Source organism: Anabrus simplex, chromosome 7 (assembly GCF_040414725.1).
Source record: "Anabrus simplex isolate iqAnaSimp1 chromosome 7, ASM4041472v1, whole genome shotgun sequence".
Classification (NCBI taxonomy): Eukaryota; Metazoa; Arthropoda; class Insecta; order Orthoptera; family Tettigoniidae; genus Anabrus; species Anabrus simplex.
The window spans coordinates 40,218,702-40,245,853 of NC_090271.1; the positions used below are offsets into that span (position 1 = coordinate 40,218,702).

General features: G+C 39.4%; 2 protein-coding genes across 2 annotated transcripts in view; both read right to left on the reverse strand.

Moving 5' to 3' along the window:
• LOC136877675 (hydrocephalus-inducing protein homolog) overlaps positions 1-13,196 on the reverse strand; it is a 127,024-nt gene extending 113,828 nt beyond the window's left edge. The window contains exons 1-2 of the mRNA XM_068228701.1: positions 12,729-13,196; positions 619-788 (exon numbers count right to left, since the gene is read on the reverse strand). Of these exons, the coding sequence (XP_068084802.1) occupies positions 619-788; positions 12,729-12,773 (215 nt within the window). The 5' untranslated portion in view covers positions 12,774-13,196. The remainder of the gene's footprint in view (positions 1-618; positions 789-12,728) is intronic.
• A 2,130-nt stretch (positions 13,197-15,326) lies between these two features.
• Positions 15,327-27,152, reverse strand: part of LOC136877676 (hydrocephalus-inducing protein-like) — a 33,864-nt gene continuing 22,038 nt past the window's right edge. Inside the window, exons 3-4 of the mRNA XM_067151889.2 lie at positions 24,113-24,311; positions 15,327-15,656 (exon numbers count right to left, since the gene is read on the reverse strand). Coding sequence (XP_067007990.2) covers positions 15,327-15,656; positions 24,113-24,311 — 529 coding nt within the window. The remainder of the gene's footprint in view (positions 15,657-24,112; positions 24,312-27,152) is intronic.

Consider the following 27,152-nt stretch of genomic DNA (forward strand, 5'->3'; position numbering starts at 1 on the left):
ATGGAGGAATCCGAGAAGCTTTTGAAATCTATCACTTGACATTGTGGCTTTCATGAATTGCTGTCCACAAAATATGCACCCATGGATCATCCACAGACACACTTTTCGAACACAGGACACCGTGGATATACATGATGGTAATCATAGCCCCCAACTCATCGAGCGTCACGGCCCAGTCTGTTATCTTGAGTTCTTTATGAGCGTTTGATTCTGTGTGTTGTTGCATTAGATGAAGCATTGATTCATCAAAGAGGAGATGAAAGGCACTAATGACAGACAATACTAATAATCAAGGCTGGGTACACACTGTTGTCTGACAATACAAACTGCTGCATTATAATAGGGAATTGTACAGGTGTCAAAATGACCCTTACCACTGTCCAGATCTATCTAAGAAATCTATGAAAATATAAATATTTTGCTGGGTGCGATACATCACAATATATGGGATGAAAACCAATGAAAAGTCAAGATATTTGAAGAGAAATAACACAAGAATGTGCACATTATTAAAGAAAAATTGAAGGCAAGTGTCATTTTGACCCCTTCTGCTGTTCTAGTGTAACAAAGAATAAGTTTCAATTATGAGTAATGCTGCTTAGAAATTTAAATACTTACTTGGAACCAATATCTCCTGTGTTGCGCAAGAGTAGTTTAAGAATAGAACTACAGTTTTCAATTACTGCACCAAATGGAAGATAGTTTCGATCAAAGGAGAACTCAGGCCCAATGGAACTACCCTTCACAAGGCAGAGAGGATAATATTTCCCATTAACAACCATGTTAACCTATGAATGAAAGGAAACGTTTCTATGAACATAAAATCAAGATTTCATTTAGTAACTGTAAAGAAATAACATTGTTTATTTTAGAATGGAATAATAGTAGCTAATAAATCCAAGTTTACTGCTTTGTTTTCTTCTTTGTGACATAAATAACTTTTTCTACATTAATAAACATTTCAACTGGTTATGAGCAGATATCCAGATAAATACCATTAATGAGGGAGGTATTTGTGTTCAAACACTCTGAATTGAATGAAAATTTGTAGGAAAGCTGAAATACAGTTACTGGAAATGGCTGTAGGGTAATATTTCATGTAAATTATGCATTTGATCAAATGAGTAACTTCCATAGTTCAGTTTAGGAGGATTGTGCTTTAATTTTTGTTTTGAGTTTTGAAAATAACTGGACAGCACCCTGTAGAAAGTAGTTACAATGTGTCAGTACAAGTGTAATACATAAAATATGATTGATTTCTTACCTAGTGTACACCCAAGTGTGGATATGGACGGGACATGCCTCCGTATAATTTCAGTCAATGACAATATGAAGATGAAGCTTTCCAATACAGTATAACAAGACAATAGCCATATCACTGAACATGCCGTCTTCAATATCTGAGCTTTTCTACCAATTATCGTTCAATTTGAACACAACTACTTCTCTAGTAAGAATTTACAGCACACTGGTAGTAATGGACTCAGCTACTGTATGTAATGATTTAGAAAAATGGACCTCTGTTGGGAGATCAAAGACTGAGTTTTTAAAAATCCCATCAGTTAAACACCAAATGAGTCAGAAGAGGGCTTTTATATATCGACATGGTATAACAAGGAGTGCCAAATGAATTTAAAACATCTGACTGCCTCTGCTAGGTTTAAACCTGTGATCCAGGGATCCAGTAAACCACAGAAGAAGTTACTTTACATTTAACTTAAGGAAACATGTACAAACAGCTAAATGAATGTGTCATCCTGGGATCCAGTGAGCTACAGAGGAAGCTACTTTACAGGTAACTTAACGAGACACACACAAATAGCTAAATGAGTGTGTGATCCTGGGACCCAATGAGCCATGGAAAAAACTACTTTAAATGTAACTTAACAAAACACATAGAAACAGCTAAATGAGCATGTGATCCTGGGATCCAATGAGCCACAGAGAAAGCTACTTTACAGGTAACTTAAGGAAACACGTACAAACAGCTAAATGAGCATGTGATCCTGAGATGCAGTGAGCCACAGAGAAAGCTACTTTACAGGTAACTTAAGGAAACACATACAAACAGCTAAAAGAGCGTGTGATCCTGGGGTCCAATGAGCCACAGAGAAACCTACTTTACAGATAACTTAAGGAAACACTTACAAACAGCGAAATGAACCTGTGATCCTGGGATCCAATGAGCCACAGAGAAAAGCTACTTTACAGGTAACTTTAGGAAACACGTACAAACAGCTAAATAAGCGTGTGATCCTGGGATCCAGTGAGCCACAGAGGAAGCTACTTTACAGGAAAATTAAACACATACAAAGAGCTAAATGAGCATGTGATCCTGGAATTCAATGAGCCACAGAGAAAGCTACTTTAGAGGTAACTTATGGAAACACATACAAACAGCTAAATGAGTGTATGATCCTGGGATCCAATGAGCCACAAAGGAAGTTACTTTACAGGTAACTTAACGAAACACATACAAACAGCTAAATGAGCATGTGATCCTGGGATCCAATGAGCCACAGAGAAAGTTACGTTACAGGTAACTTAAACATATACAAACAGCTAAATGAGCATGTCATCCTGGGATCCAGTGAGCCACAGAGGAAGTTACTTTACAGGTAACTTAAGGAAACACATACAAACAGTTAAATGAACATGTGATCCTGGGATCCAGTCAGGCACAGAGGAAGCTGCTTTACAGGTAACTTAAACACATACAAACAGCTGAATGAGCGTGTGATCCTGGGATCCAGAGAGCCACAGAGAAAGCTACTTTACAGCTAAATGAGCCTGTGATCCAGTGAGCCGCAGAGGAAGCTACTTTACAGGTAACTTAACAAAACACATACAAACAGCTAAATGAGCATGTGATCCTGGGATCCAGTGAGCCAAAAAGGAAGCTATTTTACAGGTATCTTAAACACACACGAACACCTAAATGAACCTGTGATCCTGGGATCCAGTGAGCCACAGAGGAAGCTACTTTACAGGTAACTTAAACACATACAAACAGCTGAATGAGCATGTGATTCTGGGATCAATGAGCCATAGAGAAAGCTACTTTACAGGTAACTTAAGGAAACACTTACAAACAGCTAAATGAACCTGTGATCCTGGGATCCAAAGAGCCACAGAGAAAGCTACTTTACAGGTAACTTAACGAAACACATACAAACAGCTAAATAAGCATGTGATCCTGGGATCCAATGAGTCACAGAAAAAACTACTTTACAGGTAACTTAACAAAACACATACAAACAGCTAAATGAGCATGTGATCCTGGGATCCAAAGAGCCACAGAGAAAGCTACTTTACAGGTAACTTAAACACATACAAACAGCTAACTGAGCGTGTGATCCTGGGATCCAATGAGTCACAGAGAAAGCTACTTTACAGGTAACTTAATGAAACACATACAAACAGCTAAATGAGCATGTGATCCTAGGATCAATGAGCCATAGAGAAAGCTACTTTACAAGTAACTTAAGGAAACACTTACAAACAGCTAAATAAGCATGTGATCCTGTGATCAATGAGCCACAGTGGAAGCTACTTTACAGGTAACTGAAGGAAACACATTCAAACAGCTAAATGAACCTGTGATCTTGGGATCCAATGAGTCACAGGGGAAGCAACTTTACAGGTAACTTAAGGAAACACTTACAAACAGCTAAGTGAGCATGTGATCCTGTGATCAATGAGCCACAGAGAAAGCTACTTTACAGGTAATTTAAGGAAACCCTTACAAACAGCTAAATCAGCATGTGATCCTGGGATCCAATGAGCTACAGTGTAAGCTACTTTACAGATAACTGAAGGAAACACATACAAACAGCTAAATAAACCTGTGCTCCTGGGATCCAGTGAGCTACAGAAGAAGCTACTTTACAGGTAACTTAGGGAAACCCTTACAAACAGCTAAATGAGCATGTGATCCTGGGATCCAATGAGCCACAGTGGAAGCTATTTTACAGGTAACTGAAGGAAACACATTCAAACAGCTAAATGAACCTGTGATCCTGGAATCCAATGAGCCACAGGGGAAGCAACTTTACAGGTAACTTAAGGAAACACACACAAACAGCTAAATGAGCATGTGATCCTGTGATGCAGTAAAAATTAAATGGCATATGGCTTTTAGTACCAGGAGTGTCCGAGGACAAGTTCGGCTGACCAGATGCAGGTGTTTTGATTTGACTCCCGTAGGCGACCTGCGTGTCGTGATGAAGATGAAATGATGATGAAGATGACACATACACCCAGCCTCGTGTCAGCGAAGTTAACCAGTTATAGTTAAAATTCCCGAGCCCGTCGGGATTCGAACCCGGGAATCCCATGACCAAAGGCCAGCACGCTAACCATTTAGCCATGGAGCCAGACCTGGGATGCAGTGAACCACAGAAAAAGCTACTTTAGAGGTAACTTAAGGAAACACATGATCCTGGGATCTGGTGAGCCACAGAGGAAGCTACTTTACAGGTAACTTAAATACATACAAACAGCTAAATAAACCTGTGATCCTGGGATCCAGTGAGCCACAGAGAAAGCTATTTTACATGTAACCTAACGAAACACATACAAAATCCTAAATGAGCGTGTGATCCTGGGATCCAGTGAGCCACATAGTAAGTTGATATAAAGGTAAATTTTTAAGTTCGTCATCACTGGATGGTTCATTCCAAGCTATGTGTTAACTGTCATACTTTCATGACGTTTGTACACTGGTTATGCCCCCCTCCCCCTCTCGCACACCATCTCACATCATTATCATTCTATGGTTTTCTTCACACACTTTCTGTCCATTCTTCAGCTCTGTTCTATTTTATTGTGGTGTCTTTCATTGCATTTTATTTTATTAGTTTCTGTTTTATTTCTTCTACCGCATCTATCCCTGAGTTGTCTGATGTACTCTCTGTTTTTTCTCACGCACACACAGTGTGATAGAACATCTTAATTGGAGCTTAATGTTGTTGTCAACTCCCGCTTGGAGCGCTCTGACAGCACACAGCGAGCCACCTGGTGACAAACGAGCAATCCACTACAGCTCCAATGGTAAGGCATTCTTAAATTCAAACCCTCATTGTTGTAGCTGTCTTCCTCGTGAGCAGTCAAGATTTTCTTCCGAAGAAGCGGAGCAAAGTTCTCTGCAAAACATAAAGAGTTTCACCTTGTTTTCTTGACATGGCATAATGCCAAAATCCCATATCATGTCTACAAGTACAGGCCATGAAAGCATCAATGTTAACATTCATCTACTTCCTTTAGGACTTCATTTCCCAATCTAATACTTGCTGCATCACCTGACTTTGTTCAACAGCATTCCATTACTTTTGTTTTGAACTTATTTATTTTCATCTTATACTCCTTACCCAAGACTCGGTCCGTACCATTCTCCAATTTCTCCACATCTTCTGCAGTCTCAGATAAAATAACAATATCATCTGGAAATATCAGTGTTTTGATTTCCTTTCCTTTGATTGTGTTTCCCTTTCCAAATTCCTCTTTGATTTTCTTTACTGCTTGTTCTATATAAACACTGAAAAGAAGGAGAGACAGACTGCAGCCTTGCCTCACTCCTTTCTGGATTGCTACTTCTTTTTGAAAGCCCTCAGTTGTTATCATTGTAGCCTGTTTTTTATGCAGATTGTAGATAATTCTTCGTTCTCTGTATCTGATCCTAATCGCCTTCAGAATCTCAATCAACATTACCAAATGCCTTTTTTAAATCTATGAACAGCATGAAAGTGGTTTTGTCCTTCTTAATTTGGTCCTCTAAGATCAGACATAAAGTCAGGATTGCTTCACATGTTCCTACAATTTTTCTGTAGCCAAACTGATGTTGTACCAGCTCAGTTTCAACTTGTCTTTCCATGCTCCTATAAATAATACATGTTAAAATTCTGCAGGTGAGAAACTGAACTAATGATGCAGTAGTTTTCACACTTGTCAGCACTGGCTTTCTTGGAAATAGGCGTAACAATATTCCGTCAAAACTGGATGGGACTTCTCCTTTATCATACATCTTACACACTAAATGGAATAATTTCACCATGCTGGTTTCTCCTAAGGCAGTCAGTAATACAGAGGGAATGTCATCAATTCCAGGTGCCTTGTTCCTATTTAGGTCTGCCAAAGCTCTGTCGAATTCTGACCTGAACATTTAGTCTCCCATTTCATCGGCATCAACAGCTTCTTCTTGTTCCAGAACCATATCATCTACGGTTTTACCTTCATACAACTGTTGGATATGTTCTTCCCATTTTTCTGTCTTGTCATCTCTTCCTAGAAGTGGTTTTCCATATGACCTCTTAATATTCATACACCTAGTTTTCCATTCTCCACAGGTTTCCTTGATGATCCTGTATGCAGCATCTATATTTCCTAGGACCATACAACCTTTAATATCTTTGCACTTCTCTTTCAACCATTCTTCTTGAGCTGACCTGTACTTCCTATCCACTTCATTCTTTAATTGCCTGTATTCTATTCTGCCCACCTAATTTTTTGTATTATTATGCTTTTGTCTTTCATCAATCAAGTCTAGTATCTCCTGAGTTATCCATTGATCCTTAGTTGATATTTCCTTTCTTCCTAACATTTCTTCAGCAGCCCTATTGACATCATTCTTCATGACTGTCCATTCTTCCTCTATTGTATTTTGTTCAGACTCTCCAATTAGTCCTATTGCAACATTTTCCTTGAAACAAACCCTCACACTATTTTCTTTCAACTTGTCTAGATCCCATCTCCTTGCATCCCTTCCTGTCTTCCATTTTTTCAACTTCAGATGGCATTTCATGACCAGCAAGTTTTGGTCAGAATCCACGTCTGCTCCTGCGAAATTCATGCAATCTAACATCTGGTTTCTGAATATCTGCCTAATGATAATGAAGTAAATTTGATATCTACATATACAGCCACTGTTTGTGGTGTTTGAACCAAGTATCAGCAAGGACTAAATTATGATCGATGCAGAATTCAACCAGGCCTCTATCATTCCTTTGTCCCAATTTGAATTCTCCAACTGTATTACATTCTCTTCATTGGCCTACCACACTGCATTCCATTTCCCATCACAATTAGATTCTTGTCAGCTTTTACATATTGTATTAAACCTTTTTTCATATACTGCATTCTTACGATAGTTTCATCATCTGCTGAACTAGTAGGTATATAGACCTGCACTATTTTGTTGGGCATTCGTTTGGTGTCTATCTTGGCAACAGTAATCTTTTCAATATGCTGGTCATAGTAGCTAATCTGCTGCCCTATTTTCTTATTCATTATTAAACCAACTCCTGCATTTCCCCTGTTTGATTTTGTGTTGATAATTCTGTAGTCGCCTGACCAAAATTCCTGTTCTTCCTGCCAACATACTTCACTTATACCGACTACATCTAACTTTAGTCTATCTATCTCTGTTTTCAGATTCTCTAACCAACCACAACAATTCAAACTTCTAACATTCCAAGCTCCGACTTGCAGAATGTCAGTATCCATCTTCCTGATGATCGCCTCCTCTCATATAATCCCCATCTGGAGATCCGAACAGGAGATTATTTTACCTCTGGAATATTTCAAACAGGAGGAAGTCATCATCAGTATAGCATTCATACAGAGAGAGCTGCATTTCCTCAGGAGTTAATTACGGCTGTAGTTTCCTGTTGCTTTCAGCCATGTAGCAGTATCAACACAACTAAGCCATGCTAAGTATTATTACAAGGTCATATCATTCAATCAACTTCCAAAAGGCTGCTACCCCGCTTTCAGTGAAACATTCATTAGTCTGGTCTCTTGGCAGATACCCATCCGATATGGTTGTACCTACGGCTCAGCTATCTGCTTCACTGGGACCTGCAAGCCTCCCTACTGCATCAAGGTCATGTGGTTTTCAGGGGAGGTTTCTTTTTTTTTGTAACCAAGAAAATACTCACTACTGAAAATCCAGTGCCCAAAAGCATGTTGACAGAGAAGAAATTGATCAGATGTTTCCCTCATTAAGAAGAAGTTTGATTTGCACACTTTGGAGAAATACTCTTCATCTCTACTGACCAAGAAAGGTTGTACCAAAAATGCTGAACTAATGTGTGTTCTTTCTTGAAAAGCTACTGCTCCCCAATTATTTCTGTAACTCATTTAATTCCACTCTCAGTTAACATAATTGCATTCACTGACAATGCCTATACTATTTGACTTTTTGAATCTGGTGAACAGCTAAAACTATACCTGATGTGGGTTCTCAACCAGATATTGTTAGGTTTGAAAGACAGGATGCCATGGATTGTGGATAGACTACTGCATTCAAGCACTATAGTTCAATTATTTCTATTATACCGTACTTAATATAGAAAAAACCAAACTCCATCACACAACAGCCCTGAAAGGCCATGGCCTACCAAGTGACTGCTGCTCATACCAAAGGCCTGCAGATTACGAGGTAGCATGTGGTCAGCACAACAGATCCTCTTTTTTTTTTTTTTTTTTTTTTTTTGCTAGGGGCTTTACGTCGCACCGACACAGATAGGTCTTATGGCGACGATGGGATAGGAAAGGCCTAGGAGTTGGAAGGAAGCAGCCGTGGCCTTAATTAAGGTACAGCCCCAGCATTTGCCTGGTGTGAAAATGGGAAACCACGGAGAACCATTTTCAGGGCTGCCGATAGTGGGATTCGAACCTACTATCTCCCGGATGCAAGCTCACAGCCGCGCGCCTCTACACGCGCGGCCAACTCGCCCGGTAACAGATCCTCTTGGCCGCTATTCTTGGCTTTCAAGACTGGGGCCACCATCTCACCATCAGATAGCTACTCAACTGTAATCACGTAGGCTAAGTGGACCTCAAACCAGCTCTCAGATGCAGGTAAAAGTCCCTGACCTGGCAGGGAATCGAACCCGGGGCCTCCAGGTAAGAGGCAGGCACAATACCCCTACACTGCGGGGCCAGCTCATACTTAACCCTGGAACCGGCAGTCGTCGCGATCACGACTCATTTCCCTGCTACTCAACCGGCAGAGTCGCTATCGAGATGCATTACGCCAGCGCTGACTAATTTCGAGATAGTAGCTTGACACTCAACATCTTCATGAAATATCTTGCATCATGTTGAAGAGGAAACTCTACTCTATAAATACAGCACAATTCTGAAGTAGATTAGTGTGACAGAATGTGCGGTATACACGTGGAAGAACGAGAACGCTTTGCAGACGGTCATTCTCTTGTGCTTGCTGTGGTTGTCTGATGTGCATTAGCTTTCATGGTGCAAAATGAGTGAATTGTCAGGAAGTAGTGAAATTCGTAATTGTTTGCTTGATCTAGACGATGAAGGTGATAGTGACGTATTTTTAGAAGGAAATGGCGATGATTTTGACAATAATTCGTCAGGTAGTGGCGAGTTATATGAGCCTTGGCTAAGTGATTTCGACAAGGATATTGATGATGAAGTGGAACATTATGAACCAGCCACTGATGATAATAATAATGATAATGACGGTAATGCAGTTGACCAAACAGAACCGAAGTGGACAAGAGTTTATCCTCCAGAGACACAAATAAAAGTGGAAGAGAAGTTCAAGGTTTGAAACGCAGGATTACGAATTTCCCTCCGCAAAACAGTCCTCCTCTAACATATTTTCATTTGTTTCTCTCCAATGCTATCTAGAATCTTATAGTGACTGAAACTAATAAATACGCACAGAAAATTATTCAAAATAAAACGAATTCCGGAAATATGGGTCTGTATTCTCATCTGCAAAGATGGGTTGATGTTACAGTATCAGAAATGAAAAAAATCATTCCTCTAGTTATAAATATGGGTCTGAACTGTAATAACAACACTGAAAAATAGTGATGCACTTCAAAATCGCGAATATTTCCATATTTTCCAAAAGTCATGTCACTAAAACGTTTCGACTGGAAAGAAATATTCTATAACCTGTTGGTAATGGCAATTTTTGATGCCTGCATACTCTATAGTTTGAACACCGACAAACCCCTTGAATAGGAGAAATTTATGGTTAGTATTATCGAAGGTCTTGTAGATGAAGAAATTCTTCAAAGCATTCCACCTGGACCTTCAGAAGAAATGAAACGTCAGCTGGTACGCCTCCCAGGAAAGGAACTGTAGTTGTGCCCTGTCTGGTATGTAATTTTGGTGTCCATCAACAGTACTACCATAAAATGTGACGTTCTTGGAGGCCTATGAAAGCAGGAAGAAAGAGGAGCCACCCCGAAGATTGCGAGGAATCTGACTAAGCAGACTCAGGTGTTGGTGAGATGTGCTTGTGTTTATTCAGTTCTATTTTACTTTACAATACTTCAATGTAGTGAAACCTTTCTACATAGTTTTAATCAGCATAAAATTGTGCAAATTTTGTATATAGTAAAATCGTCATAAAATATTACGTCTTACGTACACGTTGCCCAGAATTTTCGGTTTATTTTGGAATACTTAGCGTGTGTTGGATACTTTGCCCATACTGCTTTAGGATACTAAATTGGTAAATTTAATTTCCTACTATAGTATTTTTCGTCCTTTTCTGAATAAAATGACTTGTTATACATAAAAATAAATTGAAAAACAACATTATTATGAATTTTTTATAAGTTGCTTCCAAACCTCGCCTAAATGCTTGCCGCTTGAAGCTAAACCACTTGCCGGTTCCAGGGTTAATATAGAACAGGATAAAATTTTAGATAAAGCAGTATATAGATGAAGATCAATTTGGTTTTAAACAAGGCAAAGGAACAAGAGAAGCAATCCTTGCATTAAGAATGATACTGAAAAGAAGGTTAGAAATTAACAGGAAGATGTGTGTAGCATTCATTGACTTGGAAAAAGCCTTTGATATAATAAACTGGGACCTATTGTTTAAATGTATGAAGAAAGTAGGAATTGACTGGAGAGATAGGAGGCTCATTTGAAAAAATTACAAAAACCATTGTACAAATGAAGTAGTGAATGGATGTATGAGAATTGCAAGAATTAAGAAAGGGGTGAGGGAGGATTGTCCACTCTCACCATACATTTTAAAATTATTTATTGAAGTAGCACTATGTGTTTTAAAGGAAATGACTAAGCGAATAAAGATAAATGGGAAATTAATTGACAGTATTAGATTTGCTGATGACGTTTCCATAGTAGCAGACTCTGAGAAGGAATTTAAGAAAACCAAAATTTTGGTTATGAGCAAAGATGGCAGGGGAGCTAATACAAGCATATGATTAGAAAATTCCAAAGTAGAACAAGTGCAACATTTCTGTTACTTAGGAAGCATTATAACTGAAGGACAATAGATGTACCAAGGAAATTAAAAGAAGAATAGCTCTTGCTAAACAGGCCTTTCAGAATAAAAGAAATCTTTTAACAAATACCCTTAAAGGTTTAGAAAGAAGAAAGGCTTTTGTAAAATCCTTTGTCTGGAGTGTACTAATTTATTGTTGTGAGAGCTGGACTATTGAAAAGAAGGAAAGAAGATGCATTGGAAGCAACTGAAGTGTGGATTTGGAGGAATATGACGAGGACATGCTGGATTAAAAAAAGAAACGAATTGGGATGTTCTAAAGGAAGTCAATGAGCAACGGAGACTGATAAAGGATGTGGAAAGAAGGAAGTTTAAACTTGAAAGTCATATCCTGAGACATAATGACTTCCCAAGAAAGAGAGGAAGAGGAAGACCAAGGAAGACATTCTTTGAGGATGTGAGAAACTTAACCCATTCGCATCCTATTTAAATACTATAACAGTTCACTGAGAAATCACATTTAAATCCCTCACTATGGCAGTCGTCTCCACAGTAAGTTATCACTAACCCCACTGTATTCACTAAATGTATTTACAACAGGGACATTGTCACTTTTTGTCCAGTTCCAGTCATTCAACTTAGTGTGCGCCGATGTACGAACTCGTTCAACAATAATAAAGTTGTTTTAATTTATTCCACCTATTCAATACTTATATATTCACTTATAGTTGTTACATAATTAAATTCTTGGTTACATGGGACATGTTTCGCCCTCAATTAAGGGCATCTTCAGCCTAAATACAATAATCAAAAATACAACTAAATTAAAAGTGGAAGTTAAATACAATCATCAAAAATACAACTAAAATAAAAAGTGGAAGTTAAAAGTTTAGTCTGTTATTAAAATTCGGAACAATAAAAATGTGAAAAATGATAAAATAAAAAGATGCTAATGGAAAACTGTCTTAAACTATAATCTTGTCGGAGACTAAAACTTCTATTAAAATTCTAATTAAAACAGTTCATATAAAATAATGGAAAATCAAAGTGGTAGTAATAAAATGCCAACGACATGAGGGCGTGTACACAAGCATAAACTTGATTGTCATGAATACAATCTTTTCATCAGCGGCCTTGATGAAGAAGTGAAAACAATAATTGAAGATTGGTTGTCTTCAGAGGGGACTGAATTCCATGATGTGGGCATAAACTAATTAATAGGACACTATGATATATGTTTAAACAAAGGAGGAGACTATGTAGAAAATAGGTTAAAGTATAAGGAGAAAAATAAAAAAGTTGTTGATAATATCTCTGCTAGGTTTGTTTTTATTGAAAAGTGCATAATACTTTTAAAAACACAATATGTATAAGATTCCACAATGCTGATGAATGCTATTGCATAAATGAAGTTTAATCTCAAATAAATTATTCAATAATTCATTTTTGGGAACTGATACTGATACATTCCTATCATCTAGCTGCTTACCTGTTCAGAGAATTGTTTCATCCTGGAAGTAGGTGAGAAGTTCATGACTAATCTGACTACTTCATTCCTTCTGACTAGAACTGCAGTGTTTGGTGTTATGCTGAGAACTTTAGCAATGTCTTGTGGAATGTCTTTTGAAGTGAATTTTGAAATATCTTTCCTATTTTCATGACCATACTGTTGGCTCACAGAAACAGTACTGGAAGCACTGAACACTGTACTTAAGTGGCTCTCTGATCTCTTGAGGAGGAGTGTGTTATCTTGAAAGCTGAACAGAATACTGACAGGTATTCTAGTCTGGTTTTTGACTGGTACTTCAACTGTACTCTTGCACCCAACATACACAACACCCAGGTCTACTTGTTTGTGCTTATTCTGAAGTAGAGAGACCTAAATAAAATGAACATCATATAATTAGATGATTTCTGTTTATCAGCTATACCTTATTATTCAAATTCACATAATCAGTTTGCAGCTGTACACAACATATAGCTAAAGAAACAATAATATTAATGACAAACACTTTTAGTTAAACTACTAAGAGATATGTAACTACAGTAATTTTATTGGAAAATATAATTGTGAATACTAGCGTAACAATACCTGCCAGACACTACAGGTATACACTGTGCTCTGAGAATCTTGGCCCAACAAATGATTAGAAATTTTACATTGATAAAGTGATAGACAGTAATTCACAAGTGAAGATCTTATGAACTTCTTCATCATCATCACCACTACTATCATTATAATCATGAAGTAACAAACAGGATGCTGGACAAGACAATATTGAACAAGCCTCCTTGTTAATCGGGAAAACCTCAGGTGATTACTGTTTTAAGAGAAAGTACAACTAGGACTAATCAGGAGGGAAAATGCCTGACCCTTCAATGAATGAGAGTATCTGAAGGACAATGAAGGGTGTGAAAATGAAACACTCTAGGCCTCACAGACCTAATACCAGAAGAGGACAAGAGTTGATCATGTGAAGTTATCTAATAACAGATAATGTGGATGTATCTGCCACTCCCATACACAGCAGTAAATTAGGAATGCTTCTCTCCTCTGTAGACCTCCAGTTCATTCCTCTTCATGTTCAGTTGGACCAGCCAAATCTATCAAGATATTCCCAAAGGCCTCCTTACCCAGGTAGCTAGGTAATCCTCATTAACCCTGGCAAAATGAGAGTGGGCACGAGGCCTCATAGACGAGTGGCGACAGTAGCTGACAGTGCTCACTTTTCACTATCTCGCTTGCATGTATTCACATTGTAAAGACATGACAGGTAAACTATTCAAAAATATGTATTTTGTACCAGAAAAATACCCACACCTTGAGCTTGAACAGCATGAGATTGAACTCAGGGTGTATACAGTACATTAAATTGGAGCAGGTACAGAGGTGAGAGGTTTACACTCCAAATGTTTCTTTTGAACTTCTGATTTATTAAACCAAAACAAGTTTAAATCACCTCAGTACGGTTGGAATTTGTTATGCACGAAATCCTCTCACACTGTTGTTGGCAATGTCACACGTCGAACCCCTGGTCCTCCTGTCCAGGTCAGAAATCAGCTCACTGCACCAAGGAACCATTCCCTCAATGGGCAATCTAGAAGGTCTGGAATTTCTGGAAGTTCTAGATGTTCTGGAGGGTCTTAGAGTTCAAATTGCAGGTTTCACTTACTTGAGATAATGGGTAAGAACATGTATAAGTCCCTCGGGCTTGTATGGCGACTGAGTAGTGAAGTGTAACGTGTAACTGATGTTCATAGGACCCATGAAGTGCTTAATGAAATGTTGATATTCATGTAGAATGTCAATAAAATCAGACATGAAACATCCATTTGAATGAACTGCACTTGTCTCCTAACCTGAGATGAAAATCATAAGACCTTTTGCAGCTGAATGTCAATGGAATCAAATCTGCTCAATTTTAAACACAACTTGCACTTGGTAACTTTAAGCACACGGAAGCAAGAATAATCAATGTTCCGAAAGTTCGTAGAATTCGAGGATGTGAACAATTGTTCTATGTTACAGTAATTCAATATCACTTTAATTTTATGTAGGCACAACTGTTTGGAGAGTTTATTCAATGAATGAACACTGCTAAATATCGTAGAAATATTATTTACACTGATTTATATGACTCACTTCGACTGGATATTCGAAGTAAAATTCCTCACGCATTATATTAGTTTTGTTCACACTCATCTTCACATTTGAATGTGACTCTAGCAAAATGTAAATGATTCAGTGAAATTAGTCCGGTTCACTCAAAAGATTTAATTTTAAAATGTAGAATAATATTATTAAATCTTAAATAGTTTATTTATTTCATATGGCATATAGAGGGTACGGAGAAACTATATATATATATATCATATATACCTAAAACTATATACACTTAAAGTAGATAGAACAACAATCGGACAAAGGATCAATGGATGGTAATATAACTTATAATTGAACACATTGCTGACCGGATACTTGAGCTTGTCACATACCCTGTGGACCAGACATTTTTCTACTGAGCATACTAGAGTGCACATGATTATAAAAATGTACATAAATATTAAACTAATCAAGATTTTATCTTTAAAGTTGTAAGTATGTCGCAGAATCTGTCCTTATAAAATCATATTCAGCGTGAATTTCTAATGCCTCATCAATGTTTACACTGTTGTCATCATCAGAGTCACTTGAATAAATGAGCATACTATGTAAATTATGGCGTGTAGGGGCCTGAATATCAATTCTACTATCAATGTCACATTCAGTTTCCACTAATTCACAAGCACTATATCGATTTGAACGATCATCAGCATACCATTCTTCTAAAATATCGTCGTCAGCTAACACTGTATTACATGAGTGCTCCGTCTTATCATAGACTGAACCGGAAGAAAGAAAGTCGACGTTTTGAAACTAAATCAAAGAATAAAAGGAGTCCATGAATAACAGAAAAGTGGCAGATATACAACTATGATTTATTCTACTCAATGTGCAAGTCCGAAATGGTTCAATATATGGTAAATAGATGTCACAGGTAGACCGAAAACAATGTCGTGAATAAAACCGAGATTTCTCAGGGCCCGTGTCCTACTGCTGGTGAGTGTACTATGAGATTCCTCGGGGCCTGTCACCTATGTGTTAATGTCCAAAGAATTTAGCCAATTCACTGCCTCTTCACTTGCCTCATGAAGTTCATGGTATCCTCCCTGGAAGCTCTGAAGTGGACACATCATTACAACATGGTGGACTGTCTGAGCCACGTCACCGCAGTCACAATGAGGGCTGGAAATTTTTCCCCACTAGTGGAGCCAGGAGTTGCATCTTCCAGGACCAGTCCGCACCCTGTTCAACGAAGCCCAGATTCTTCTTGGCAAGTTAGCAGCCCACTCTTCCCTCCAGGCATTATTCATGTTGTACTGTGATTCAACCAGCCTCTTTTCTAGTTGCCATGATGGATGTCAAGATTTTAATCTTCCATGCTTCTGAGGGTTCCAGTCCTGATGAATCGGCAAGAGTGTATTTGCAGTATATTTTAACCATCGAAGGTAAAAATTAATCTCCTTCACAGAATGTTTTTAATTCATGAATAACGTGAAGTTATTTCACATGAAGACTAGCACTCTCAAAGTATTATGCAGTTCTGTTATGAAATAAATGATGTGTAGTTACTTCATCCGAAGGTTAGTACTACACAGTTCATGAACAACCTAAGTGTTTGATGCACAGTTTATGCTTGGAAAATTCTACGTTCAATTACACAAGGTTTTAATCACGTGAACAATGTTTAAGTACAGCACTCACATATTATACAGCTAAGTCCGTTGGCAAAAATGTTAAGTAATGGATAAACTTTTAGTTCCTTGGAAATATTTAAAGTATTACACTCACTGGCTACACGACTAAGTCTGTTAACGGAGAATAATAAAGTATTTGTTCTCACCAGTAGTTTGGTAGAGTATTGCAGACTTCAACTTAATAACTTCACCGTAGCGCTGACAACCACCAGCAGTCAACCTCATGGATCTGACTGTGGTACAAGACTGTACTTTTGGCCGGCACTCATGTCTTATTTACACTTGAGTTGCGGACTGCAGCTGGTTCACTCCTCCTGAATAAATTTCTTAATCCATGGTGGATTTTAAAGAAACTGATAGTATTGTATGTGTTAAAATGGGGTGCATGGTGATGTTACTTTCATATTTGTACCATAATTATTATATGAGTTACTAAAGGTAGAAGGAATGTTCGACGAGTGATGTAACTTAGCCTTGGTGAGTTGGAGCTGGCTCCTATGTCCCTTGCCTCATGTTCACTGTAGCTGGCCGCTCAGTGGCATATGGCACGTATTTTAAGCTTGAAATACTTTGAAACCAATGTTAGCCCAGCATTTCCGGTACAATGTATAGTTCTTGCTAGTTGCTCTACGTCGCACCGACACAGATATGTCTTATGGCGACGATGGGACAGGAAGGGGTTAGGAGTGGGAAGGAAGTGGACGTGGCCTTAATTAAGGTACAGGCCCAGCATTTGCCTGGTGTGAAAATGGGGAAACCACGGAAAACCATTTTCAGGGCTGCCGACAGTGGGATTTGAACCTACTATCTCCCGAATACTAGATACTGGCCGCACTTAAACGACTGCAGCTATCGAGCTCGGTAATATACAGTTCAACAAAATATATTTGAACATTCATTAGTCAGTTTCATCCATGCAAAGCTTCCCGTCCTTTTATATCTGTGGTTTTGGACAGAGTATTGGCAGGGGTAAGGCTTTCTTGTCTTCATTTTCATCAAAATTATTACCCGATAGAATATCTGTAGTATATAGTTTCTCATTCATTATGAAATCGGTAAACAATTGATAGGATATCTGTCACCTCGGCAATAGTCCTGTGGATGGATGGATGGATGGATGGATGGATGGATGGATGGATGGATGGATGGATGGATGGATGGATGGATGGATGGATGGATGGATGGATGGATGGATGGATGGATGGATGGATGGATGGATGGATGGATGGATGGATGGATGGATGGATGGATGGATGGATGGATGGATGGATGGATGGATGGATGGATGGATGGATGGATGGATGGATGGATGGATGGATGGATGGATGGATGGATGGATGGATGGATGGATGGATGGATGGATGGATGGATGGATGGATGGATGGATGGATGGATGGATGGATGGATGGATGGATGGATGGATGGATGGATGGATGGATGGATGGATGGATGGATGGATGGATGGATGGATGGATGGATGGATGGATGGATGGATGGATGGATGGATGGATGGATGGATGGATGGATGGATGGATGGATGGATGGATGGATGGATGGATGGATGGATGGATGGATGGATGGATGGATGGATGGATGGATGGATGGATGGATGGATGGATGGATGGATGGATGGATGGATGGATGGATGGATGGATGGATGGATGGATGGATGGATGGATGGATGGATGGATGGATGGATGGATGGATGGATGGATGGATGGATGGATGGATGGATGGATGGATGGATGGATGGATGGATGGATGGATGGATGGATGGATGGATGGATGGATGGATGGATGGATGGATGGATGGATGGATGGATGGATGGATGGATGGATGGATGGATGGATGGATGGATGGATGGATGGATGGATGGATGGATGGATGGATGGATGGATGGATGGATGGATGGATGGATGGATGGATGGATGGATGGATGGATGGATGGATGGATGGATGGATGGATGGATGGATGGATGGATGGATGGATGGATGGATGGATGGATGGATGGATGGATGGATGGATGGATGGATGGATGGATGGATGGATGGATGGATGGATGGATGGATGGATGGATGGATGGATGGATGGATGGATGGATGGATGGATGGATGGATGGATGGATGGATGGATGGATGGATGGATGGATGGATGGATGGATGGATGGATGGATGGATGGATGGATGGATGGATGGATGGATGGATGGATGGATGGATGGATGGATGGATGGATGGATGGATGGATGGATGGATGGATGGATGGATGGATGGATGGATGGATGGATGGATGGATGGATGGATGGATGGATGGATGGATGGATGGATGGATGGATGGATGGATGGATGGATGGATGGATGGATGGATGGATGGATGGATGGATGGATGGATGGATGGATGGATGGATGGATGGATGGATGGATGGATGGATGGATGGATGGATGGATGGATGGATGGATGGATGGATGGATGGATGGATGGATGGATGGATGGATGGATGGATGGATGGATGGATGGATGGATGGATGGATGGATGGATGGATGGATGGATGGATGGATGGATGGATGGATGGATGGATGGATGGATGGATGGATGGATGGATGGATGGATGGATGGATGGATGGATGGATGGATGGATGGATGGATGGATGGATGGATGGATGGATGGATGGATGGATGGATGGATGGATGGATGGATGGATGGATGGATGGATGGATGGATGGATGGATGGATGGATGGATGGATGGATGGATGGATGGATGGATGGATGGATGGATGGATGGATGGATGGATGGATGGATGGATGGATGGATGGATGGATGGATGGATGGATGGATGGATGGATGGATGGATGGATGGATGGATGGATGGATGGATGGATGGATGGATGGATGGATGGATGGATGGATGGATGGATGGATGGATGGATGGATGGATGGATGGATGGATGGATGGATGGATGGATGGATGGATGGATGGATGGATGGATGGATGGATGGATGGATGGATGGATGGATGGATGGATGGATGGATGGATGGATGGATGGATGGATGGATGGATGGATGGATGGATGGATGGATGGATGGATGGATGGATGGATGGATGGATGGATGGATGGATGGATGGATGGATGGATGGATGGATGGATGGATGGATGGATGGATGGATGGATGGATGGATGGATGGATGGATGGATGGATGGATGGATGGATGGATGGATGGATGGATGGATGGATGGATGGATGGATGGATGGATGGATGGATGGATGGATGGATGGATGGATGGATGGATGGATGGATGGATGGATGGATGGATGGATGGATGGATGGATGGATGGATGGATGGATGGATGGATGGATGGATGGATGGATGGATGGATGGATGGATGGATGGATGGATGGATGGATGGATGGATGGATGGATGGATGGATGGATGGATGGATGGATGGATGGATGGATGGATGGATGGATGGATGGATGGATGGATGGATGGATGGATGGATGGATGGATGGATGGATGGATGGATGGATGGATGGATGGATGGATGGATGGATGGATGGATGGATGGATGGATGGATGGATGGATGGATGGATGGATGGATGGATGGATGGATGGATGGATGGATGGATGGATGGATGGATGGATGGATGGATGGATGGATGGATGGATGGATGGATGGATGGATGGATGGATGGATGGATGGATGGATGGATGGATGGATGGATGGATGGATGGATGGATGGATGGATGGATGGATGGATGGATGGATGGATGGATGGATGGATGGATGGATGGATGGATGGATGGATGGATGGATGGATGGATGGATGGATGGATGGATGGATGGATGGATGGATGGATGGATGGATGGATGGATGGATGGATGGATGGATGGATGGATGGATGGATGGATGGATGGATGGATGGATGGATGGATGGATGGATGGATGGATGGATGGATGGATGGATGGATGGATGGATGGATGGATGGATGGATGGATGGATGGATGGATGGATGGATGGATGGATGGATGGATGGATGGATGGATGGATGGATGGATGGATGGATGGATGGATGGATGGATGGATGGATGGATGGATGGATGGATGGATGGATGGATGGATGGATGGATGGATGGATGGATGGATGGATGGATGGATGGATGGATGGATGGATGGATGGATGGATGGATGGATGGATGGATGGATGGATGGATGGATGGATGGATGGATGGATGGATGGATGGATGGATGGATGGATGGATGGATGGATGGATGGATGGATGGATGGATGGATGGATGGATGGATGGATGGATGGATGGATGGATGGATGGATGGATGGATGGATGGATGGATGGATGGATGGATGGATGGATGGATGGATGGATGGATGGATGGATGGATGGATGGATGGATGGATGGATGGATGGATGGATGGATGGATGGATGGATGGATGGATGGATGGATGGATGGATGGATGGATGGATGGATGGATGGATGGATGGATGGATGGATGGATGGATGGATGGATGGATGGATGGATGGATGGATGGATGGATGGATGGATGGATGGATGGATGGATGGATGGATGGATGGATGGATGGATGGATGGATGGATGGATGGATGGATGGATGGATGGATGGATGGATGGATGGATGGATGGATGGATGGATGGATGGATGGATGGATGGATGGATGGATGGATGGATGGATGGATGGATGGATGGATGGATGGATGGATGGATGGATGGATGGATGGATGGATGGATGGATGGATGGATGGATGGATGGATGGATGGATGGATGGATGGATGGATGGATGGATGGATGGATGGATGGATGGATGGATGGATGGATGGATGGATGGATGGATGGATGGATGGATGGATGGATGGATGGATGGATGGATGGATGGATGGATGGATGGATGGATGGATGGATGGATGGATGGATGGATGGATGGATGGATGGATGGATGGATGGATGGATGGATGGATGGATGGATGGATGGATGGATGGATGGATGGATGGATGGATGGATGGATGGATGGATGGATGGATGGATGGATGGATGGATGGATGGATGGATGGATGGATGGATGGATGGATGGATGGATGGATGGATGGATGGATGGATGGATGGATGGATGGGCTACCCAGATAAGTGCTAATACATTAGCAGTGATCATCAATCACCAGTAAGTTGCAAATGATGGGCACAAAGGTCACTTGAATCCTTACCTTCTGATTGCCCCAGACAACTGGTGACTCTACAAATAACTACAGACCCACAACACACCCACTAGATATCATGAACTTCTCAAACAGTCAACCGTAGTGAAGCACAGAAAACCCGAACTGCGCTCGACAGCTATAGCAGTCCACTGGCCGTGTGACATAGCTCTCGTATGACTGCTACAGCTGTCCACCAGAGTGAAAAGGTTAATGATGACAATAATTAAAGGAATAATGATAACATAATATACTATGTACTTATTAAATTAATATTAAATTGGTTCAAACAGATGTTAATGATGCCATAAATGGTGAGAAAGACACTTCTACCTGTTGTTAGAAAGATCATTTACAAGAAAATTCACAAAATAATTAAAAGAAAATGAAGGTGAACACCACACAATTCTTAGTTGATCTCTGAGCAGTTAATGTTAATATGTGTATGTACAGACACACAAAAAGTGAGCATACATTTTTATATCTCATTCTGTGTTATGCTCTTTTGTTATAAAATATTCCTGGTCAATTTCTTTAATACATATTTGTTCAATACATAATTTGTCGGTAAGCTTGTGTAGTTACAAGTAACTAATCTCATTTTGTTCCGTATTGAAGATACAATAAGTAAAATTCTTTCAAGAATACAATTATATATATATATATTAACAATTAAACTTGCTGTAGAAATGCAGAAGTGCACCCCTTTATTTGTAAAGTGTAGATAATCCCCCCCAAAATATATTAACTGGCTAAAAGATTTTAAAGATAATATGCTCGTTCCATTCAGGAGTGCCTGTACTATCAGATGTATATAAAGGAATGAGCAAAGAATATAGCACAACTCTTCTATTACTACAGTTAATCTGCAGAGATAGTTAACACTGATACATACAGTCGATCAAAAAAAGAAAGAATGAGTGCATGGTATTGTTTAAGTTCCTAGCAGAAACAGTTTTCTAAGAAACAAGTTAACCTATAAACAGTACAGAAAAAAGTAATTGGGCTGAATTAAAGTTACCTGAAAAATATTTTACACAATTACAAATTACTTTTTCAAATGTAATTAGAAAAATTACAATGACTTTAGAGATTACTAGTCTTAAGGAAATCACTGACATAATTTTCATTTTTGCATGGGGCTGGAATAATATATAAGTTTGCACTGAAAATATATGACTTCATTATGTGAGAGTTTTTATTTTTTTAAGTATGGAGACATTAAGTGGCTAAACATGATAGCGTAGAGCTTGCAAAATGATCTTTTCCCATAATTTTTATTTTAGTTAATGACTTCTAGCATTTCAAGTAATTGTAATTTCTTCTTCAAATAATTTTTTAGAACACTGCTGGGATAAGTATGACCTCTTTGGAAGATTTGAAGAGGTAATAAAGTACCTCATCCAGATTTGGTGAAACTACTATTTTTTTTTTAAAGTTACTTTACGTCGCACCAACACAGATAGGTCTTATGGCAATGAGGGGACGGGAAAGGGCTAGGAATAGGAAATGAAGACGCAATGGCTTTAATTAAGGTACAGCCCCAGGATTTGCCTGGTGTGAAAATGGAAAACCATGGAAAACCATCTTCAGGGCTGCCAACAATGGTTCGAACCCACTAACTCCCGAATACTGGATACTCGCTGCACATAAGTGACTGCAGCTATCGAGCTCAGAGGTGAAACTACTGGTTCTGCTGAAGTAGAGCTGAAAAAGTTATCTACATCATCGTTCTGTTTTCCCTGCATCTGGCTCCGTGTGATGTATATCAATTATTGAAAACTAATGATTACTAGAACATAACAATTAAAATTGTGTTTCAAGAGGTAAATTACAAGTAAAGACTTCGGTTTGTAAAAAGTAACAGTTACTAAGAATGTAATCTTTGCAAGAAGTTCAATTACTTCTCAACTCTGGATAAAATGTCCATGGTAGGTATCCACAGGGTTTGTATCTACATGGGAGATGAATTATATTTTGATAATAATTGAAGCATGTGGCCAAATTAAGGGTCTAGTTATATTTTTACCCATGTTGAGTATTTGGCAGAGTAAAGTCTATGGACATGATTTCCAGAAGTTATGTTAAAGAATTAGCTTGTGCGGAATAAGGATCTACATGTGCACTTGCCTACCACCAGGCATACTGAAGGTCTCTGACCTTTTCAAGCTCATAACTCAAAACACGCCGAGTATAACAAAGACCATTATTTGGGCACACACTTCAATTAAAATATAAAATTTACATAACTATGTGCTCATTTTTTTTCTAGTGATTATTTAAAACAGACATAGTATATTCTGTAAGTAGCTGTTATGGTATAAACTATTTACCTTTACATCAACACCTTCTCCTGAAAGACTGATCATTTTCTTGAATGAACCATTAATGACAAACTCAACTTTCTCAACATATTTTCTACATTCCCGGGGTGTGAATGTTATTAAAATATTCCTTTCCATTTCAGGAAGAATCTGATCACTTTTAAATTTCACTGAGAAGTCAGGATTATCAGTAAATAAGGATTCCAATCTGCAAAATGAATATACAAATTCACATAATTCTGCACAATGTTTGGATGAATTTTAAAGCAATTTAGCTATATTTTAGCTCTTACTAGATTTCCTAATATTAACATCAGATACAGAAATAAAATTGTCAGGGAATTTACTCCAATGAAAAATGATCAGAAATGTATTTATATGATGCATCAGTTTAAAATTTCTTCAGCCTGCATTGCTAGGAAGTTGGTACATTATGCTATGATGTTTGGTTGCAACGTTGAAAATGACCGGAAAGCATGCTATAGAAATAAAATATACCGATACTAGCTGAAACCCCTCAAGACATGACGGATGTTGTTGTGTTTGAATGCTCTGAAATGCATGAAAATTGGTAAGAAATTTTATTAATATAGTCGCTGAAGATGGCTGAAGGTTTTCTTTTTTTCTGTGTAAAATTATGTATTTGATCAAACATGGAACTTCGAAAGGTTGCAGTGGTACATTATGCTATGATGTTTGGTTGCAACATTGAAAATGACCGGAAAGCATGCTATAGAAATAAAATATACCGGTACTAGCTGAAACCCCTCAAGACATGATGGTCAATGCAGTAAATATTTATTGAACGATTTCCTTATATACGACATACCTTGTAGTTTATTTTTTTACAATTTTCTTTACCTCGCAACGACACAGGCAGGTGGCATAGGAAATGGCTAGAAGTGGGAAGGAAGTGACCATGGCTTTAATTAAGGCATAGTCCGGTATAAAAATGGGAAAACAAGGAAACCATCTTCAAGGCTGCCAACAGTGGAGTTCAAACCCACTATCTCCCGAATGCAAACTGTTAGCTACGTGACCCAAACCACACAGCCACTCTCTTGACATTGCAACATTTAACTAGCCATGGCTGAAGACTGGCTGAGGTAAATAGAAACCTTAAAGTCCCTTGAGATTTACTGATTGCGATACAAAATGCCAAACGAATTAGAAATTGATGCCTCTTGAAAAAAAAAAAAAAAAGAAAGAAAGAAAGTGAAGTGTTTTATAGGATGTTGTTACGTTAAGATTAGAGGTCTCTGTCTCTCTCCAGCTTTATCTCTACTTATGTTTCCAAATCTATCCGATTCCGTGGCTAAATGGTTAGCATGCAGGAATGGGAATTTTAACCATAATTCGTTAATACCCCTGGCACGTGGACTGGGCATCATCATAATTCCATCCTCATCACGATGCACAGGTCGCCTTTAGGCACCAAATCAAAGACCTGCACCTGGCAAGCAGAAGTCCTAGGACACATTTTTTCATTTCCAATTTTAAACAATTACATACTTCTTAAAATTAGGCTCTAATCTGGTTCTGTTTAGGAGTCGTTGGGAAAAGTTCCAATTTTTAAGGAGCACAACTATGGCTCCAATGTTTAGAATAAGAATATGTGGAGACAAACCATTAATTCCAAGGAATTCAAGAATTATGTAGGAAATTGAAGTAGCTAGCTTTCATATTCAGTATTAATCTCTTGATGCTAGTGTATGGTTTTGAACGACTGGGTATAAGCCCAATGACTTTCAAATTAATTAAGAATGGCAACTTGCGATAAAGTAATGACATCTTTTGCAGAAGTGAATATTTTTCTATAAATTTCAATCATGACATCATGTGCTAAAATTCTGGCTGGTAGTTGAATAACATTTAATTCATTACCATCTACAGAGGGGTAGTCGCTGTTACCAATATCTTGCAAAAAAACTGGCAAATTCAGTTTTTTATGGTTTTGCCTGAAAATTTTTATGTAAGCAGAGTATTTTCAAGAAGGGTCAAAGAGGAGAGTAATTAATACAATTATAATTAATTGTTTAGTGATAAGCATATGGCAGAGCAGGAAAAACCCTTATGAAATCTCCCACAAGAACAATCATTTTCCCACTGAAAGATATTTAATTTAATATTCAATATTAAAAACAATGTGTACATATGATTCTAAAAATAGAGAAGTTCACTGTTAATACAAGGTTTCACTTTTTGCATAATTAAAAAGAGGAAGTGTCCTTTGTGTGCAGTGGAACAGGTGGTATAGTGAACAATGTGAGTTGCGGATTTCACAAACACAGTCGCTGGATAGCTGGTGAAAACAGTGAATTGCTCCTCTCGTATAGAGGTGACATAGCTCAAAACTGGCTGCATTCTATTCATCATTATTCATGGCAGGAATATTAAAGAATTCTGGGTCTATTTCTTCAGTTTTCTGGAGTCATTCTTTCAGGAACATTTTGGTAGCTGGGGATGGTGTCAGATTATAAGTTGTCATCCCATACACGGCAGATGCACACAGAACTAAAACATCACAACCAGGTCATTAAACCAGGAAATCTCTATGGATCAGAAACACTCAATTTGTACAGGAAAGCTGCCAACAAAAACACTCAAGAAAGAATGTAACATTATAAGGAAAACTCTAGGCTCAAAACTCACAGGCAAACAGTACAAACTCTGCCTTACAAGGGCTGCACTAGATGAGCCAAACATATCCTTGGACACTCCCAACACTAAAAGCCATATGATAAATAAATAAGTTACAAAAATACCTATGAGTCATGCGACCAAGTGTGGAATCATGTGATTGACTTCCCAAGCTCACATTGACCAATAACATTCATGTCACAAAAATATGTACCACACCAAGCTTGCCTTGGTGGTACACTTCTTGGAAAATACCATTCTCTTTGTCTGCTATGGACATCTTTGTCGACCTATTCCCTGGATGTGACGTATGACTTGTTTTCTCCTTGACTTAGAGCGCTTCCGGCCATCAGCCGAAATGTTTCCACAGTCTGGTACTTGCCATCTTTGGTGTAAGATCGTTAGACTG